The 20,894-nt window shown below is 39.4% G+C and overlaps 1 protein-coding gene across 1 annotated transcript; it reads right to left on the reverse strand.

Moving 5' to 3' along the window:
- Positions 1-14,395: 14,395 nt before the first annotated feature.
- On the reverse strand, positions 14,396-14,812 carry LOC148252986 (uncharacterized). Its single transcript, XM_088208500.1, has one exon. It carries the CDS (start codon positions 14,810-14,812, stop codon positions 14,396-14,398), a length of 417 nt encoding a protein of 138 aa, XP_088064626.1.
- Between the last annotated feature and the right edge of the window lie 6,082 nt (positions 14,813-20,894).

The raw sequence follows: 20,894 nt of genomic DNA on the forward strand, positions 1-20,894 counted from the left end.
CAATTGGAATTTTGGGCTGAGTAAGTGTTGGCTTGCCTTGTGTTTCCCTTTCTCTTTAATTGTCTTTCAATCTTTATAGCCATGTGCACCATATCATCAATCTCCACATAATGTTAAAACTCTACAATGTTGGCTATGTCTTTGTTAAGGCCATTTAAGAACCTTGCCATAGTAGCTTCCCTATCATCTTCAATATTAGGCCTTATCATGGCTATCTCCATCTCTTTGTAGTAGTCTTCTACACTCTTGTTCCCTTGTATAAGGCCTTGCAATTTTTGATGTAAGTCCCTATAGTAGTGAGTAGGAACAAAGCACCTTCTCATGATAGCTTTCATTTCGGCCTAAGTGGAAATAGATCTCTCTCCATTTCTCCTTTTACTTGTGATGAGTTGATCCCACCACACAATGGCATACTCTCCAAACTCCACGGCCACAAGCTTTATCTTTTTCTCCTCCGAATAATTGTGGCACTCAAAAATAAGCTCCACCTTGCGCTCCCATTCAAGATAAGCATTCGGATCATTGTTGCCTAGAAACGATGGGATTTTCATTTTGATGCTCCCAATGTTTTTATCAAGATCGTTTCAACCCCTACCATAATTTCGACCTTCATTGACCAAAGTAGCTTGGTCATCAAATTCCTCCTCCGGTTCCTGATCAAAAGGTGGTGTTCGAAGTCTTCTTGCCCCTAGATTGGTTTGGGAAGCTTCCCCTCTCATGGAATTTAACTCACGTTGGTGTTTCTCTAGTTTCTTATTCATGTTGCCAATAGCTAGTTGAATCCTCTCAAATTGTTGTTGCATTGCTTTGAGGATGAATTCTTGATCTATTGATGTTCTTTCACTCCCTTGTGGCTCCATCTTTAAATCTGAAATTTTAATGACAAACAAAATAGATTGCAACCTTACAAATCACTCCCTCACGTGTTTACTCTCGTAGTATGGGCACTCGTGTTTCACTCAATTTTGGCTTTCACCCTCTTTTGAGCTCACACTCTCTTACTTTTTAACACTCAAGCAATCTTTAATAACTTTATACAAAATGGCCAATTCAAACAACAATTAATTATCACTATGTCCTCTATTTTAATTAGAGATAACAAAGAATTCCTAAAGAAATAAGATACACGAATTCAACTCTAAAAGTAAACTAGAACAAGCTAAACAATGAAGAGCACACACTTGATGTAGAAATAAGTGTATGACGATTTTTATGTTACTTAGGCAACAATGAATTAATATTATTACCTCAAGATGTAATAAGAAGCAAATGGGCAGAAATATTAAATGAAAACTAAAGATGCAAGAAAAAAAAATGATTAATATGGAATTTAATGCACGAAACTTGTAATTCTCTAATAGAACCACAAATTATCACCCAAAATACTCAAATTAAGTGAAATAAACAGTTTTGGATGAAAACAAACTCAATTGAGGTGACTTATTTCCAAACAGCCCCAAAAATTACACAAACAATCTCAACTAAACAAACAGCCTTGAAACGAGTTTCTCTTTTAAATTTTAAATGTATTTGAATGTTACATGAGATAAATAAAAGGGAAATAACAGCAGCTGTGTCAATTACACAAGGTAGAATATGTGGAAATATGTTTTGCACAATTAAGCAAATTAGGCTAATCTGATTTTTTTTTTTTTGGTTGAATGCAAATTTGTCTCTTTTTTTTTTGTAAGAAATAATGAAAATAAAGACAACAAAACAAGGATAGACTAATTTACTTGGTGAACCAAGGCTCTGATATCAAATGATGCAGAACCCCAAGACCCTTTCTTGAACCTTAGAACTCTTCAATCGGTTTAGAACGGAATTTAGATCACAAGTAAAAAGGAATCAAATTTGTTTAATCACGCAAATGGTAAAAGTTAAAGAGAACCCAAGAAAGATAAATGATATCCCTTGAACCCAATCCAAATAAGCACCAAGAACAATTGAAATACGAAATCAAAATTGAAATACAAGTGATAACAATTGTATTCCAAATCAACACCTTGTGTATAAAGTGAAAAGAAAGCCAAAATGCTCTCAACTCAATTCTGAAATGTTTGATTACAACTATTGATGTCCACACAGAAGAGTTCCTTTAGTATTTATAGCCAAAGAAATCAATGATAAGTTACAATACAATAACTACAATTATAACTCCCACAATAACTAGGTTAATTATGTGGTAATTACAATTGTAACTCCAACAATAACTAGGCTAATTATAGGCATGTAATCGTTATGTAACTCCAATCTTCTTAATCAACACCACTAATTGTTTGTGTCATCATATAGTTATGGGCTCATTCTTATAATAACACTAAGACAAGATTTAAGCCCAAAATGAGTTATACTTAACTATATGGGCTTAATTAACTCAAACTAAAATAAAACAATCCAAAATACTTAAAACAACTCAACTAATCCAGCCCATACACAAGGCTTATTCATCCATTTTTAATAAGACTTAAAACAAGCCCAAATTATCCCAAATCACTTAAATCCAATTAAAGTTACGAATTTGGGCTGTTCAAAAAGCTCATATTTGAACTTTCCACAATTAGCCAGCCCATCATCCACATGTTTTTTGAGTAAAAACTTGGAGCAACTCTTTAAGCTTCTTTGCCTTTGATCTTGTTACTGGTCCGCTGAAACTTTCTAGGTTTGAAACTGTATTTGTGTTTACATCATTTGAAATTTGCTCTAAGTCACATTCTGATGTTCTTTGAGTATCTTGAGTGTTTTTAGCCTTATTTGCATCATCTTGGGTTCTGTATCAGTAAGGATAGTTGAAAAGAAGTTCAGGACACATGACATATAACCTACAAGTCTCAAGGAACCTGTAAGGTTCAAGAATCTCACAGGATTAACACTTGTTCCTGCGAGATAAAATATTCCCATTTCCTCAAGGACTACCGCAACCTTGAGTGAAAAATAACCAAGAAAGACGACCAAGATTCAGCATTAAAGATTCAAGAAGCATGTGGCTTTATGCAATTCAACTGGAAAGAGAAAAAAGACTCATTTCCCATAAAGGAGATCTCCTCTCAATAGGAGTCTACCCTAACCCACAGTAAGAGAGAGAATTTGTGAAGGAGTCGGATTTCCTCCTAAGTGTCACTAGGATTGTGGCATGAGAAAAAGAAAGCCAAGAGGGAGAATGTGAGTTCTACACAGATTTCCTTTCAGATTTTATGGTGGAAGAATTAGAGAAGAGAAAGAAAACACCAAGGGAGAAGGATTTCTTCTCTTACCTGAATTCCTCATTAGAATTCCATTTCAAGAAGATGTGATTCCTACTCAAAGGAGGATTCTTGAATATCTTCAACACCAACTCTTCACATTAAATTAATTAAATATTTACAAGCACAATCTGATCACAACATGGAGAGATAGTTCGACTGCAACTCAAGTTCTTCCCAAGAGAGAAAAGTTATGTTTTTTTTTTAAATTCTACTCTTTTAATTAATATTTTTATACTTTCCTAGATAAGGTAGAAGTAAGTACTTAATTAGGATTTTAATTTCTGAATTATAGTAGGAGTATTAAAGTTTATGCCTATATAAAGAGACTTAGTCCTAAGTTGTATTCATTCAATTCCAATCAATAAAAATATTCAGTTATTACTTTTTGCTCTTGCTAATTGTGAGTGTTCTATGAAGGTTCTCTAACCGTCGTATTAAGCTAAGAATTTATTGAGGTAAGCTTGTGGCATCTTTTTATTTTCAAATTTTTTATTCGCAATTCCCTTAATTCGTATTCACAATATTGATTGCAGGTTAAGTAGAGAGAGTTTACTTAGGGATTAAGTTTTTGCATGATGATGTTCTATGTGGGATTTTGGATTATATTATTAATCCTGGGTTCCGTATCATTGTTGCTGCAAAGTTTCTGCAACTACAAGGAAAATACAACAAACAACAAGTGAAGGCTATAAAAATAATAATTAATCTAATAAAAATTTAATCAAATATATAGTGAACATGAACTGTTGTTGGAATTTTAGGTTGTAATAGTTGTTTTATTCGGCAACAATAAATGCCTTCAAATAGGATTTACAAAGTAATTGAAAGCAATAAAATAGCAGAATAATATGGCACTAAATTAAAGAGCTACAATTACTAATAAAAAATCAAAAATTAAGGAGAGAAAATATCTCAACAAATTAAGACTTGATCAAATACCCAGCTGGAAATTTTGAATCAGTCTTTAATACTTCCCCTTGATTCAAAGTTGCAAACACAAAATAGGTTTATGAGTAAACATGTTGGTTACACGGGAGAGATTTTGTGAGAATGTCAGCCACTTGTTCATTTGAACTATAGTACTCCAATTTGACTAAATCATTTGCTACAAAATCTCTAATAAAATGAATTTGAATATCCATATGCCTTATTCTTCCGTTTGTTCTTGACAGTACTCCAATTGTAGTCTAGTTATCGCACAAGATTTCAGTTGCTCTAATATGTTCTAGACAAAGATAAAAAACAAATTCGTCTTAACTATACTCTTTAACATGCTGATGATGTAGAAGCTTCACATTTTTTAGCTTATGATGTGGATAAGGTTGTTACTGTTTACTTCTTCAAACTTTAACAAATAGTAGCTGACCCAAGATTAGAAACATAACCAGATGTGCTCTTTTGATCCTCCAAACAATCAACCAAACCTCTATAAGTGGAAGTAGCCAATTTGAACTCTGAAATATGACCATACCATAGCCCAAAATCAATTGGTCCAGCAACATATTGCAGTATTTATTTTATAGCTCCAAAGTGATGCTTTGATGAACAATGCATAAACCTAAAAATAACTCTAACTGAGAAAGCATTATCAGGTAAGGTATTAGTTAAATAAATTAGGCCGCCAACTAGACTTTTGAAATCTCTTGCACTTACTTGTTCATTACCATCATCAACTTATAATTTCTCATTCAAATTCATTGGTATAGCTGTAGTGATGCGGAACCCCAAGACTTTTGCTTGAACCTTAGAACTCTTCAATCGGTTTAGAATGAAATTTAGATCATAAGTAAAAAAAGAATCAAATTTGTTCAATCACCCAAATGGTAGAAGTTAAAGAGAACCCAAGAAAGATAAATGATATTCCTTGAACCCAATCCAAACTAACACCAAGAACAATTGAAATAGGAAATCAAAATTAAAATACAAGTGATAACAATTGTATTCCAAATCAACACCTTGTGCATAAAGTGAAAAGAAAGCCAAAACGCTCTCAACTCAATTTTGAAATGTTTGATTACAACTCTTGATGTCCACAAAGAAAAGTTCCTTTGATATTTATAGCCAAAGAAATCAATGATAAGTTACAATACAATAACTACAATTGTAACTCCCACAATAACTAGGTTAATTATATGGTAATTACAATTATAACTCCAACAATAACTAGGCTAATTATAGGCATGTAATTGTTATGTAACTCCAATCTTCTTAACCAACACCACTAATTGTTTGTGGCACCATATAGTTATGGGCTCATTCTTGTAATAACACTAAGACTCTTAAGCCCAAAATGAGTTATACTTAACTATGTGGGTTTAATTAACTCAAACTAAAATAAAACAATCCAAAATACTTAAAGCAACTCAACTAATCCAGCCCATACACAAGGCTTACTCATCCATTATCAATAAGACTCAAACAAGCCCAAATTATCCCAAATCACTTAAATCCAATTAAAGTTACGAATTTGGGCTGTTCAAAAAGCTCATATTTGAAATTTTTCACAATTGGCCAGCCCATCATCCACATGTTTTTTGAGTAAAAATTTGGAGCAACTCTTTAAGCTTCTTTGCCTTTGATCTTGTTACTGGTCCGCTGAAACTTTCTAGGTTTGGAACTGTATTTGTGTTTACATCATTTGAAATTTGCTCCAAGTCACCTTCTGATGCTCTTTGAGTATCTTGAGTGTTTTTAGCCTTGTTTGCATCATGTAGCTTTATAATTTAGAATGTTAAATTTTGAAGTACATCAGTAGCATATTTTCTTTTTGATACAAAGATGTCAACTTGCTTCATTTCCAACCCAAGAAAATAGAGTAGCTCTCCTAAGTCTGACATTTCAAAAATTTTCCTCCATGCAAGCTTTAAATTCATTGATGAGAGAAGAAGAAGAACCTATATAAATCATATCATCCACATAAAGGCAAATAATCAGAATATCATTTTTACCTTGTTTCTTCACATAAAGATTGGGCTCATTCTTACTTCTCTCGAAACAATTATCAAGAAGGTAAGAGTCTATTCTATTGTACCATGATGGGCATATTCGCAAATGCACAAAATCGTTCAAGTAATAAAGTGATGAACATAATATCATCTCACAAGAATTGTGTATCAAATACTAAAATTATTGAAATTCTATTATTATCTAGAAATCAAAATTTAATTTATAAAAAAAAATGGAAGAAAAAATTAAATTAAATCAGAATAATTAAATTGAGTAAAACTTATTAATGGAGATGGATCAGAGTAATTTATTTCACTTAAATGTTGGGTAAATTCGCACTTTAATTTCACAATCAATTTAATCCAGTCTACAATAGTCGAACTATCATGATGTACTTTCGATTTCCTTCCTAATATTTCCTAGGTCTATCAACTAATATTCTATGATAATTATTAATTTAATTTAATTAAATATGTGATAATTTGGTTAATCCACATTAATTCGACTATATTACTCCCGTTCAAGTCTCTTTAATGCTTAACAGTACATGTCTAATTGATAGAATTTCATTCTCGTTACTCTAAAACCATCAATCACGAATAAAGTTATGAGTTTACTAATTCTCACAATCTAATTAAATACAATATTGCTAAATTGCAACATAAAGAAAGCTAAAAATTAAATCATAAATTTACCTTTAATTCAGGCTACGTCAATTACTCCAGCAAAGAAAGTTTAGTCGAATATGGTGGATTGAGCAACAACAATTATATTTGAGAGAAATACAATCATGTAATAATCAAGAATAAATTTATAAAAAATGCCAATCACTAACATTTGGTTTCATTAAAAAAATCTCTAAAAATTCCAATCCAAAAAGTATGTTAATTAAAAATTAAATAAATAAATTACTTGATTTTTTTCAGCTTTTCTCCCTTCTGCTTGGTTCCAAGTCAACTTCTGCTTTCTAGTTCTCTCTTTTTGCTTAGCTCACTGTGTTTTTGCTTCTTCTCTAGCAGCACGTGACTTCGCTTCTGCAAGTTTCTGTAAACTTCTCCAACCTTTCTCTCTCTAACTCCCCTCTCGCTCCTCCAAATCCATCCTTTTGGTTTTCTCTTCTTCTTCTTTTTATAGGTGACTAGAAGAGAAAAGATCTTCTTTGGCACGTCTCCTTTTTTTCCTTTTTAGCTCCCCCTTTTCTTTTTTAGTTGATTCTTCTTCTTTTTTTCCTCTTTAACTGCTCCTTTGTTTTCCTCTTATGCTTTATACAATTTTTTTCCTTCTTTTCTTTGTTTGATGTGGCTACTGGGATGGGTTGTTGAATATTTGGGCTTGAGCTTTTGGCTGCTTCTTCTCTTTTCAGCTTCTTTTTCATCTTTTCTTTAACAATATCGCTTGCATCAAAATTTTACTAATTACTTTATTTTCAACTCAAAATTGTTTAAAAAATTATTCCAAATTTAAGTAAAAATGATATTAAAAATATTATAAAAATACAATACATTATACCACGCTCGCGAAGCTTGCTTCAATTTGTAGGCCACTTTTCATAGTTTGTACACTTTTTCCTCTTTACCTTTAACTATGAATCCTTTGGGCTAGTTGACATATGTGAGTCTTGTAAGTCGCCATTTAAAAATGGAGATTTAACATCAAACTGAAACATTGGCCATTATAATTGTGCAGCCAATGCTAGAATGGTCTTCACCGTTTCAAATGGTGTCATTATAATTTACACCTTGTTGCTACAAATAGCCTTTCACCAAAAATCGCGCTTTATATCTTTATATGCTACCATTTTCTTGATATTTTGTTCTAAAGACCCATTTAACTCCAATGATTTTCTTGTCTTTAGGAAGATCCACCAATTCCCAAATATCATTCTTCTAAATTGTTGCAGGTTACTCTTTCATTGCATTTCACCATTCTTTTTTTTTACTGCTTCTTCAAAGGTTGTTGGATCAATAACAAATAAAGCCTATATGGGCTCATAATTTCAGCCAATGACCTGAATTTTTTTTGAAGAGTTTCACCTTTGAATGAACTTTTGTTTCTAGAACTTGACAAGGTGGAGCTTGGTGAAGTTGATGAAGATTAACCAGGTGTTTTTGGAGGAATTGGCTGTTGTCCAACAGTTGATGGAGCATTATTTTCTGTTCGTATTTTAAATTGAATGTCATATGATTTCTAAAGCCAACTCCATCTTGCTTCTTCATCAAATACAACATTCCCACTAATAATTACCTCGCCACTCGTAGGATTATTAAGTACCGTGACCAACAAAAGTACATTTCATGGATTTTTCATCAAGTTTGCTACAATTATGTGAATCTACCAAAGAATAGGCAATGCAACCAAATACTTTTTACCAAACCTTTTTTGTATGTCTGATGTATATTTCTTTTGCGAAACAAATGCTCCACCTTCTCCTTGCTTCACCTTAATCACAAGGAAATAATGCAATAAACCCAAATATGTTATCTCAAAACTTATTAAATAAACTAGACTTGAATTTGGCTATAATAGAGTGAGATGAACCCATATAAATTATGTCATTACCATAAAGTCATACAACATGAGAATCATTGTTACCTTGCTTTCTCAAGTAGAGATTAGGCTCATTTTTACTCACATAATCATTTCACAAAAAATAGCAATTGATTTTGCATACATTGCGCATGGTGCTTGCTTTAACCCATAAAATGCCTTTTTCAGCTTGTATACCTTTTCTTCTTCATCATTGATCACAAAACCTATAGGCTGAGCTACATACACCTCCTCTTCAAGCTCACCGTTCAAGAAGGCTAACTTAACATCAAGTTGATAAATGGCCATTTTAATTGAGTGGCCAAGATTAGGAATGTTCTCATTGTTTCAAATCGCGCAATAGGAGAAAATGTCTATTTATAATTAATACCTCGATACTACAAGTATCCCCTTGCTACAAGTCTGGCCTTGTGCTATTGAAAACTTTCATCTGTATGGTATTTTATGTAACGCCCCATTTTTTTTTTCGTCATTTCACGTTGGGCGTAATTAACAAAGCAACCAATTCCATAGTCAATCGGTCAAGCACAAGGAAACACTATCATAATCCCTTATTCAATGATCAAGGTAAATCTACAATCATGCACAAGACATCGAACACAATATAACCGTACTCAATGTCTATGCTACCATCAATTTACACATTCTATTCGGTCAAAAGAAACGAAAATCTTTATCATGTTACTCTACACACTAGGTTCGGACGCCAACAACTTCGATCCGGACTCTGTCCCTACATCATTTGTAAAGAGGAAAGAGTGAGTCCATTTAACTCAGTACGGTACAAATCAAAATACAGGTGTGAGATACAACAATATAAACCCCAAGTCCCTACCAACAGTTCACTACCGAACCCCAGTCCCCCTCCTGTATCCCACAATCCCACCTACCCAGGGTTTCCATCCCCCGACGGCACCCCAAGCGTGCCAGTGATACCACCCACCACCAAGATCGGCGACCATTAACCACTTATCGATCCCTACTAGGCCACGCACGCACACTATTTTCCTTTATTTTCGTCACCAACATCGGCGACCACCATCCACCTACCGACCCTTATCGGGCCATACACACACACTCTAATCATTCTCTCCTGTCACCAACATCGGCAACCATTAGCCACCTCTCGACTTATACTAGGCCACACACACACACACTTTGATCATTCTCTCCCATCACCAGCATCGGCGACCATTAACTACCTCTCGACCTATACCAGGCCACGCACACACACTCTGATCATTCTCTCTTGTCACAACATCGGCGACCATTGGCCACCTCTCGACCTATACCAGGCCACACACACACACGCTCTGATCATTCTCTCCCGTCATAGCATCGGCGACCATTAACCACCTCTCGACCTATACAAGGCAACGCACACACACTCTGATCATTCTCTCCCGTCACCGACATCGGCGACCATTAGCCACCTCTCGACCTATACCAGGCTGCGCACGCACACTATCGACCCCTATCGGCCACACACACACACACTACTCATTCTCTCCCACTGCCCCTCTTTGCCCACTACCTGCGACATACTCTAAGTGTCCCTACTCACACCGTCTTTCCCCCGCTGCCACGAGCTCTACTCACGCTGCCTACGCTTTCTCTCTCTTCCCCCCGGTCCCGCTCTCTCCCAAAGCTCCAGTAACCCCACTCCACTCCCTCAAGCACCTCACTCACCCCGCGGATCCTTCCCTTCCCTGGCGTTCACTCACTTCATTTCCTTATCTCTCCCTCGGACCACATCCTCACCGCCACATCTTTCTTTCTCCTCCTGCGTTGCTCACACAACCCGTTCCCTCTCACACAGTTCACACACATCTTCCTCTCTCCCGGCCTCCACTCACTCCACACGTCTATCTCTCTCTCGGCCCATATCCTCAATGCCACAACATCTTTCTCTCTCCTCCCGCGTTGCTCACACAACCCGTTCCCTCTCACACAGCTCACTAATCTCACACAACATGCTCCCTTTCACACAGTTCACACACATCTTCCTCTCTCCTCTCGTGTTGCTCACACAACCCGCTCCCTCTCACACAGTTCACACACATCTTCCTCTCGCCCGACCTCCACTCACTCCACCCCTATCTCTCTCTCGGCCTCGCCCGTACTGTCATCTTCTCCCTCTCTCCTTCCGCGGTTCTCACGCGACCAACTTCCTTCTACACGCCTTATTGCACACACTCACCCTACACAGCCTCCTCCGTACACCGCTACTTCCGTAAGCAATCACAACGCACACCACACCTCCAAAATTCCCATAAATTTCAAAGGTTTCCCCATATAAATACTGTTACCACAATTTTAGCTCATAGACTACTGCAGCCAACTGTAAATCATGTGTTGGATAATTCCGTTCGTGTGTCCTTAGCTGTTGAGACCCATATGCTATAACTTTCCCCCGTTGCATTAATACACAACCCAACCCCACATGTGATGCGTCGCTATACACTGCAAAATCACCTTCCCCTGACGGAATGGCCACTATTGGGGTAGTAGTCAATCTGCGTTTCAACTTTTGAAAACTGCTCTCACACTTCTCATCCCACTCAAACTTCACATTCTTTTTTGTTAACTTGGTAAGAGGTGCCGCAATACTCGAGAACTCTTGCACAAACTGACGGTAGTATCCTGCCAACCCCAAGAAACTTCTGATCTCTGTCACAATCTTAGGTCTTTCCCACTTCACCACTGCTTCTATCTTTGCTGGGTCCACCGATATCCCATCTCTCGACACATTGTGGCCCAAACATGCTATCTGATCCAACCAGAACTCACGTTTACTGAACTTTGCATACAATTTGGCCTTCCGGAGCATCCCTAGCACAGTTTTTAGATGTTCTGCATGTTCCTCCGAATCCTTCGAATAGATCAATATGTCATCTATAAACACAATGATATAGCGATCCAATAGGGGTCGGAACACCCGATTCATCATACCCATAAACACTGCAGGCGTATTCGTTAGCCCAAAAGGCACCACCAGGAATTCATAATGTCCATACCTAGTTCGGAACGCCATCTTAGCAATGTCTTCGGCTCTTACCCGTAGCTGATGATACCCCGAACGCAGATCTATTTTTTGAAAACACTTGTGCTCCTTGTAACTGATCAAATAAATCGTCGATCTTGGGTAACGGATACTTATTCTTAATTTGCTCTAATACCAACTGTAACGCCCAGTTTTTTTTTCTTCTTTTCACGTTGGGTGTAATTAACAAAGCAACCAATTCCATAGTCAATCGGTCAAGCACAAGAAAACACTATCACAATCCCTTATTCAACGATCAAGGTAAATCTACAATCATGCACAAGGCATCGCACACAATACCACCGTACTCAATTTACACATTCTATTCGGTCAAAAGAAACGAAAATCTTTATCCTGTTACTCTACACACTAGGTTCGGACACCAACAACTTCGATCCGGACTCCGTCCCTACATCATCTGTAAAGAGGAAAGAGTGAGTCCATTTAACTCAGTACGGTACAAATCAAAATACAGGTGTGAGATGCAATAATATAAACCCCAAGTCCCTACCAACAGTTCACTACTGAACCCCAGTCCCCCCCCCCCCTGTATCCCACAATCCCACCTACCCAGGGTTTCCGTCCCCCGACGGCACCCCAGGCGTGCCAGTGATACCACCCACCACCAAGACCGGCGACCATTAACCACCTATCGATCCCTACTGGGCCACACACGCGCACTATTTTTCTTCATTTTCGTCACCAACATCGGCGACCATCATTCACCTACAAACCCTTATCGGGCCACACACACACACTCTAATCATTCTCTCTTGTCACCAACATCGGCGACCATTCGCCACCTCTCGTCCTATATCAGGCCACACACACACACACCTTGATCATTCTCTCCCGTCACCAGCATTGGCGACCATTAGCCACCTCTCGGCCTATATAAGGCCACGCACACACACTCTGATCATTCTCTCCCGTCACCAACATCGGCGACCATTAGCCACCTCTCGACCTATACCAGGACACACACACACACACACACTCTGATCATTTTGTCCCATCACCAGCATCGGCGATCATTAACCACCTCTCGACTTATACCAGGCCACGCACTCACACTCTTATCATTCTCTCCCGTCACCGACATCGGCGACCATTAGCCACCTATCGACCTATACCAAGCCACGCACACACACCCTCTGATCATTCTCTCCCGTCACCAGCATCGGCGACCATTAACCACCTCTCGACCTATACCAGGCCACGCACACACACTCTGATCATTCTCTCCTGTCACCGACATTGGCGACCATTAGCCACCTCTCAACCTATACCAAGCCGCGCACGCACACCATTTTCATTCACTTTCGTCACCAACATCGGCGACCCTCGTCCACCTATCGACCCCTATCGGCCACACACACACACGCTACTCATTCTCTCCCACTGCCCCTCTTCGCCCACTACCTGCGACATACTCTAAGTGTCCCTACTCACATCGTCTTTCCCCCGCCACCACGAACTCTACTCACGCTACCTACGCTTTCTCTCTCTTTTCCCCCCCGGTCCCGCTCTCTCCCAAAGCTCCAGCAACCCCACTCCACTCCCTCAAGCACCTCACTCACCCCGCAGATCCTTCCCTTCCCCGGCGTTCACTCACTTCATTTCCCTATCTCTACCTCGGACCACATCCTCACCGTCACAACATCTTTCTCTCTCCTCCCGCGTTGCTCACACAACTCGTTCCCTCTCACACAGCTCACTAAGCTCACACATCTTCCTCTCTCCTCCCGCGTTACTCACACAACCCGCTCCCTCTCACACAGTTCACACACATCTTCCTCTCTCCTCCCGTGTTGCTCACACAACCCTCTCCCTCTCACACAGTTCACACACATCTTCCTCTCTTCCGGCCTCCACTCACTCCACCCCTATCTCTCTCTTGGCCTCGCCCGTACCATCACCTTCTCCCTCTCTCCTCCCGCGGTTCTCACGCGGCCAACTTCCTTTTACACGTCTTATTGCACACACTCACCCTACACAGCCTCCTCCGTACACCACTACTTCCGTAAGCAATCACAACGCACACCACACCTCCAAAATTCCCATACATATTTTAAATCTCAAATCAACACACGTATTTGAAATATGTGACCGTACCTCCCATTTCCATCTTCCTTCTTTCGGCCGATCGCGTTATCGCCGTCTGCGGTCTCTTCTTCTCTTCGCTCCGCTTCCTTTCTCTCTCCTTCTGAAACCTTCCTTCCTCTCCTCTTTCTCTTTCCCGCTCCTCTTCTTCCTCTGTTCTTTCTCTTCTTTTTTTTCCTTCTTTTTCTTTCCTTTTCCTTCCTTCCCCCGCCCCCTACTTATATCACCCCAGTTTTCTTAAAACGGCGTCGTTTTTCCTCTTGCAGAACGACGTCGTTTTTTCCTTTCTAAAACGGCGTCATTTCCCTCCCCTCTCTCCTTTCTTCTTTTTTTTTTCCAGTCATTTCATATACTTCCCCCCCTAAAAAAAATTTGGTCCCTCAAATTTTGTTATCTTGCCTTCGAACAATCTTGGATAATTTGGTCTCATCTCGTCCTCTCGTTCCCATGTTGCCTCCTCCGCCGCATGATTCCTCCATTGTACCTTCACCATAGGTATCACCCTGCTTCTCTACCTTCTTTCTTGTCGTTCAAGCACCCGGATTGGCTCCTCTTCATAAGACCAGTCACTTTCTAACTGTAATGATTCCCACCTTAAAATATGGTTCGGGTTCGGATGATATTTCCGTAGTAAGGATATGTGAAACACATTGTGAACCCCAGTATACTGAGGAAGGAGTGCTACCCTGTACGCAACCACCCCCACCTTCTCCAAAATCTCAAACGGCCCTATGAAGCGGGGACTTAACTTCCCTTTCTTCCCAAATCTCAATAAACCCTTCATGGGAGATACCTTTAGGAACACATGATCCCCCACTTCAAAGCTCAAATCTCTCCCGTGATTGTCTGCGTACCCCTTCTGTCTGCTCTGAGCCGCTTGTAAATTCTGCCATATCACCAGCACCTTAGCCGTAGTTTCCTCTACCATTTCCGATCCTAACAACTGTCTCTCCCCCACTTCACTCCAACACACTGGTGACTTATAGGGTCGACCATACAGAGCTTCATAAGGAGTCATTCCAATGCTGGCGTGATAACTATTATTGTATGTAAACTCTATTAAAGGCAACATGTCCTCCCAATCTCCCCCACATCAATAACACAGGCTCTCAACATATCTTCCAATACTTGCATCGTTCTCTCAGTTTGCCCATCCGTTTGTGGGTGAAAAGCTGTACTAAAATTTAAATTGGTACCCAAAGCCTGTTGCAACCCTCTCCAAAATCTGGAGATGAATCGGGGATCCCGATCGGAAACAATCGATATGGGAATGCCGTGTAACCTCATCACCTCCTTGACATACAGTCTGGACAACTGCTCCACTGAATCCGTCACCTTCATCGCTAAAAAAGGAGAAAATTTAGTTAGACGATCAACCACCACCCAAATATTATCATGTTTCTTACGATTACCTGGCAATCCGGTCACAAAATCCATAGATACATGCTCCCACTTCCACTCGGGTATGGGCAATGGCTGTAATAAACCCCCAGGCCTCTGATGCTCTGCCTTCACTTGCTGGCATATCAAGCACTTAGACACATACTCAGCCACATCTCTCTTCATGTCTCGCCACCAGAAACTTTTCTGTAGGTTTTTATACATCTTAGTACTTCCCAGGTGTATGGCAAACTTGGTATCATGTGCCTCACTGAGTACCTATTCTCATATTGCCCGATCCCTGGGCACGCACATTTTGGTTTGAAACCTGAGTATGCCATCATCTCTCACACCAAAATCTCGTACTGTCCCCTGTTCTATCCCCTTCCGCATCCTCTGTATCTCGGTGTCCACCAATTGTCCCTCTCTTATTTTTTGCACAAAGGTCGATTGTGCCCTCAAACTAGCCACGTACCTTCCATTGTTCCCATCTTAAATACACAGGTGTTGCATGGCTTCCCGCAAACCCCACTCAGACACCATCAAATGGGCTAGTACCCCTGTACTCTTACGACTGAGAGCATCTGCCACCACATTTCCCCGTCCAGGGTGATACCGGATCCTACAGTTAAAATCTTTCAACATATCCATCCATCTCCTCAGTCGCATATTCAATTCCCGCCGTGTGAACAAGTACTGTAAACTTTTATGATCTGTATAAATTTCAAAGGTTTTCTCAAATAAATAGTGTTACCACAATTTTAACTCATAGACTACTGCAGCCAACTGTAAATCATGTGTTGGATAATTCCGTTCGTGTGTCCTTAGCTGTTGAGACCCATATGCTATAACTTTCCCCCGTTGCATTAATACACAACCCAACCCCACATGTGATGCGTAGCGATACACTGCAAAATCACCTTCCCCAGACGGAATGGCCAATATTGGGGTAGTAGTCAATCTGCGTTTCAACTTTTGAAAACTGCTCTCACACTTCTCATCCCACTCAAACTTCACATTCTTTTTTGTTAACTTGGTAAGAGGTGCCGCAATACTCGAGAACTCTTGCACAAACTGACGGTAGTATCCTGCCAACCCCAAGAAACTTCTGATCTCTGTCACAATCTTAGGTCTTTCCCACTTCACCACTGCTTCTATCTTTGCTGGGTCCACCGATATCCCATCTCTCGACACATTGTGGCCCAAACATGCTATCTGATCCAACCAGAACTCACGTTTACTGAACTTTGCATACAATTTGGCCTTCCGGAGCATCCCTAGCACAGTTTTTAGATGTTCTGCATGTTCCTCCGAATCCTTCGAATTGATCAATATGTCATCTATAAACACAATGACATAGCGATCCAATAGGGGTCGGAACACCAGATTCATCAGACCCATAAATACTGCAGGCGATTCGTTAGCCCAAAAGGCACCACCAGGAATTCATAATGTCCATACCTAGTTCGGAACGCCATCTTAGCAATGTCTTCGGCTCTTACCCGTAGCTGATGATACCCGAACGCAGATCTATTTTTTGAAAACACTTGTGCCCCTTGTAACTGATCAAATAAATCGTCGATCTTGGGTAACGGATACTTATTCTTAATTTGCTCTAATACCAACTGTAACGCCCAGTTTTTTTTTCTTCTTTTCACGTTGGGCGTAATTAACAAAGCAACCAATTCCATAGTCAATCGGTCAAGCACAAGAAAACACTATCACAATCCCTTATTCAATGATCAAGGTAAATCTACAATCATGCACAAGGCATCGCACACAATACAACCGTACTCAATTTACACATTCTATTCGGTCAAAAGAAACGAAAATCTTTATCCTGTTACTCTACACACTAGGTTCGGACACCAACAACTTCGACCCGGACTCCGTCCCTACATCATCTGTAAAGAGGAAAGAGTGAGTCCATTTAACTCAGTACGGTACAAATCAAAATACAGGTGTGAGATGCAATAATATAAACCCCAAGTCCCTACCAACAGTTCACTACGGAACCCCAGTCCCCCCCCCTGTATCCCACAATCCCACCTACCCAGGGTTTCCGTCCCCCGACGGCACCCCAGGCGTGCCAGTGATACCACCCACCACCAAGACCGGCGACCATTAACCACCTATCGATCCCTACTGGGCCACACACGCGCACTATTTTTCTTCATTTTCGTCACCAACATCGGCGACCATCATTCACCTACCAACCCTACTCACACCGTCTTTCTCCCGCCACCACGAACTCCATTCACGCTGCTTACTCTTTCTATCTCTTTCCCCCCCGGTCCCGCTCTCTCCCAAAGCTCCAGCAACCCCACTCCACTCCCTTAAGCACCTCACTCACCCCGCGGATCCTTCCCTTCCTCGGCGTTCACTCACTTCATTTCCCTATCTCTCCCTCGGACCACATCCTCACCGTCAAAACATCTTTCTCTCTCCTCCCGCGTTGCTCACACAACCCGTTCCCTCTCACACAGCTCACTAACCTCACATATCTTCCTCTCTCCTCCCGCGTTTCTCACACAACCCGCTCCCTCTCACACAGTTCACACACATCTTCCTCTCTTCCGGCCTCCACTCACTCCACCCCTATCTCTCTCTTGGCCTCGCACGTACCGTCACCTTCTCCCTCTCTCCTCTCGCAGTTCTCACGCGGCCAACTTCCTTCTACACGCCTTATTGCACACACTCACCCTACACAGCCTCCTCCGTACACCGCTACTTCCGTAAGCAATCACAACGCACACCACACCTCCAAAATTCCCATACATATTTTAAATCTCAAATCAACACACGTATTTGAAATATGTTACCGTACCTCCCATTTCCATCTTCCTTCTTTTGGCTGATCGCGCTATCGCCGTCTGCAGTCTCTTCTTCTCTTCACTCCGCTTCCTTTCTCTCTCCTTCTGGAACCTTCCTTCCTCTCCTCTTTCTCTTTCCCGCTCCCCTTCTTCCTCTGTTCTTTCTCTCTTTTTTTTCCTTCTTTTTCTTTCCTTTTCCTTATTTCCCCCACCCCCTATTTATATCACCCAAGTTTTCTCAAAACGGCGTCGTTTTTTGCTCTTTAAAACAGTGTTGTTTCCCTCCCCCCTCTCCTTTCTTTTTTTTTTCCAGTCATTACATTTTATGTTGATATGCACTTTAAGACAACAACATTTTTTCCATCAAGCAAGTCGATCAGTTTCCAAGTTTTATTTTTCTGTATTATCATTACCTCTTCTTTCATTGTGTTTAGCCACTCCTTCATTTTTGTTGCTTCTTTAAATGTTGTAGGATATGCAACAAGCAGCAAATGCATAAAATTCATAAATTTCTTTTAAAGATCTGAATTTCTTCAGAAGTGTTTGATTGAATTACTCATTTGACCTCATGAGCTACTTATCTTTGGAGTTGATCTTGGCAAACTTATTAGGCTGCTAGTATTTAAAGTTGAGGAAAAGGAATTAATTGAATTTATTGATATAACATCTACTACTTCACCTTTTGAAGCTTCAAGTTGAGTTTTAACATTGCTGCTACTTTAATTTTAGCATTCTTCTTCATTAAATATGATATTTATGCTAATTATCACTTTGCCACTAAGAGGGTTATATGACATGTATGCTTCATATTCAAGATAATAACTTATGAAAATACATTTTTCTAGTTTTTCATCTAGTTTTGGTGAGTTTGAGAGTTAACCAAAGCATAAACAATACAACAAAAAATTCTTAAGTGGCTTACCAAAGATTTTCTACCTTTTCAAGGTTCACACGATGTTTGATTCAATACAACCTTATGGAGGATATATTCAGCAAATACACTTGAGTAGCCATTTTGCTCCATTTTGCTTCATAAAAGTGGTTGAGTTCATTTGACAAGAACTCACTACATTTGTCCGAATGGAGAGCTTTAATGCATAACCCACTTTGTTTCTCCACCAAAGCCTTGAATTTTATAAAATACACCCAGCTCATGACACTGAAATCATCTATAAAGAGTATAAAATATTGATTGTCACCAAAAGATTTTGTGTTCATTGATTTTATAAATCATCTATAACATGAATTAACTTAAGACAAGTAGCTGCTCTCTAAGCCTTTCCAATAGGAAACAAATTTCTACTTTATTTCCCATAAATGTAGCCTTCACATAAATTAAAAAAAAAATCAATTTTTGACAAGCCTAGAACTATACCTTTCTTACCTAGCAATTGTAGCCCCTTGTAATTAAGATGGCCATACCTTGAGTGCCACAATTCGGAGTTATTCTTTGCACCAGCAACCAGAGAAAAAATTTTCACATTTGATATGCCTTTTTATCTTTAATAACACAAGCTCTATCATCAAATAAAACCGAATAGCCACAAGCCACTAATTGCCTATCACTCAATAGATTATGTACCAATCTAGGAATATATTGAACATTATAGAGAAGTTTTACTTTACCACTGTTGGTTTTAATTACTACCGTATATTTCCTTTTAACTTGAATGTCTTTATTATCTTCAAGCTTGATAGTTATTTTCTATGTTTCATGAAGCTTTGTTACATATTGCCTTTATGCTTGATATATGGTTGGAGCAGCCACTATGTACAAACCATATATCACTTCCAACTTCATTAGTATCATAATAAGCCATTTATAACTTATTTTTTTTATTAATTGTCTCTGCATAGTTGAATTGTTTCTCCTTATACCAGCAATCCACTTTAAAATGCCCATATTTTTTACACTGATAACATTGGACTTCACTCTTGCTACCTCTTTGTTTATTCGTTGAATGCCTTCGCTCAGAACCTCTGCCTCTTTCTCCACCATGGTTCTTTGCACCTCTTCCCCAACCTCTTCCTACTTCTATCTTTTCAAATTCTCTTGAATTGGATGCCTCCCCCTTCACTTGAAATGCTTTCTCTTCATGTTTTTGGGCTGATATCTTTGACCTTTCCTCATAGGCTTGCAGAGAACACAAAATTCAAATAATGAAAAATTAGATGATTCTTTGAACTCCTCAATTGCAGCTATAACATGATCAAACTTGGGAGTTAAAATCCTTAAAATTTTTGTAACAATAGTTTGATAAGTTATTCTATCTCTATGTGTTCTCACTTGACTAACTACTGGTAAGCAATAGACAAAAAATCTTACATTGATTCATTGCCTTTCATGATTAAAGTTTCAAGCTCTAGCAAGATTTTGGGGTTTCGCGGCTATTACCTTTAATGAACCTTGAACTGAGTTTGCAGACTTGTCCATGTTTGCTTCGAGGTTGTAGCTGTAGTAATTCTTGAGAGAAACGTGTAGACAGCTTGTTGGATGAAGAATAATGTTTTAGAGTCCTTTTTCCTGTTATCCTTCAACTGGGTCTCCTCATCTGGATCAACAAACCTCTCCTCTGCCAAGTCCGAGAGGCCTTGAGACTTGAATGTAGTCTTCATTTTGATTATGTAAAATTCATAACTTTCTCCTTTAAAAAAGGGAATGGCTGGTTGTAAAATACTCAGTGAGTCCCCATTTAAAGTCATGGTGTTTCCCTTTTTCTCATAAGGTTTCTCGATGCTCATCCTGCTCTGATACCACCATTAGAGAAGGAAAAAAAAAACTCAAACACTACAAAAGAGAGAATATAACAACCAACA

The sequence above is a fragment of the Carica papaya genome, chromosome 7 (assembly GCF_054855325.1).
Source record: "Carica papaya isolate Zhongbai chromosome 7, ASM5485532v1, whole genome shotgun sequence".
NCBI classification, from domain to species: Eukaryota; Viridiplantae; Streptophyta; class Magnoliopsida; order Brassicales; family Caricaceae; genus Carica; species Carica papaya.

What these genes read in the sequence shown, in the direction of transcription:
- LOC148252986 (XM_088208500.1), bottom strand. Translation starts at nt 14,812, where the DNA reads ATGGTAGAGGAAACTACGGCTAAGGTGCTGGTGATATGGCAGAATTTA.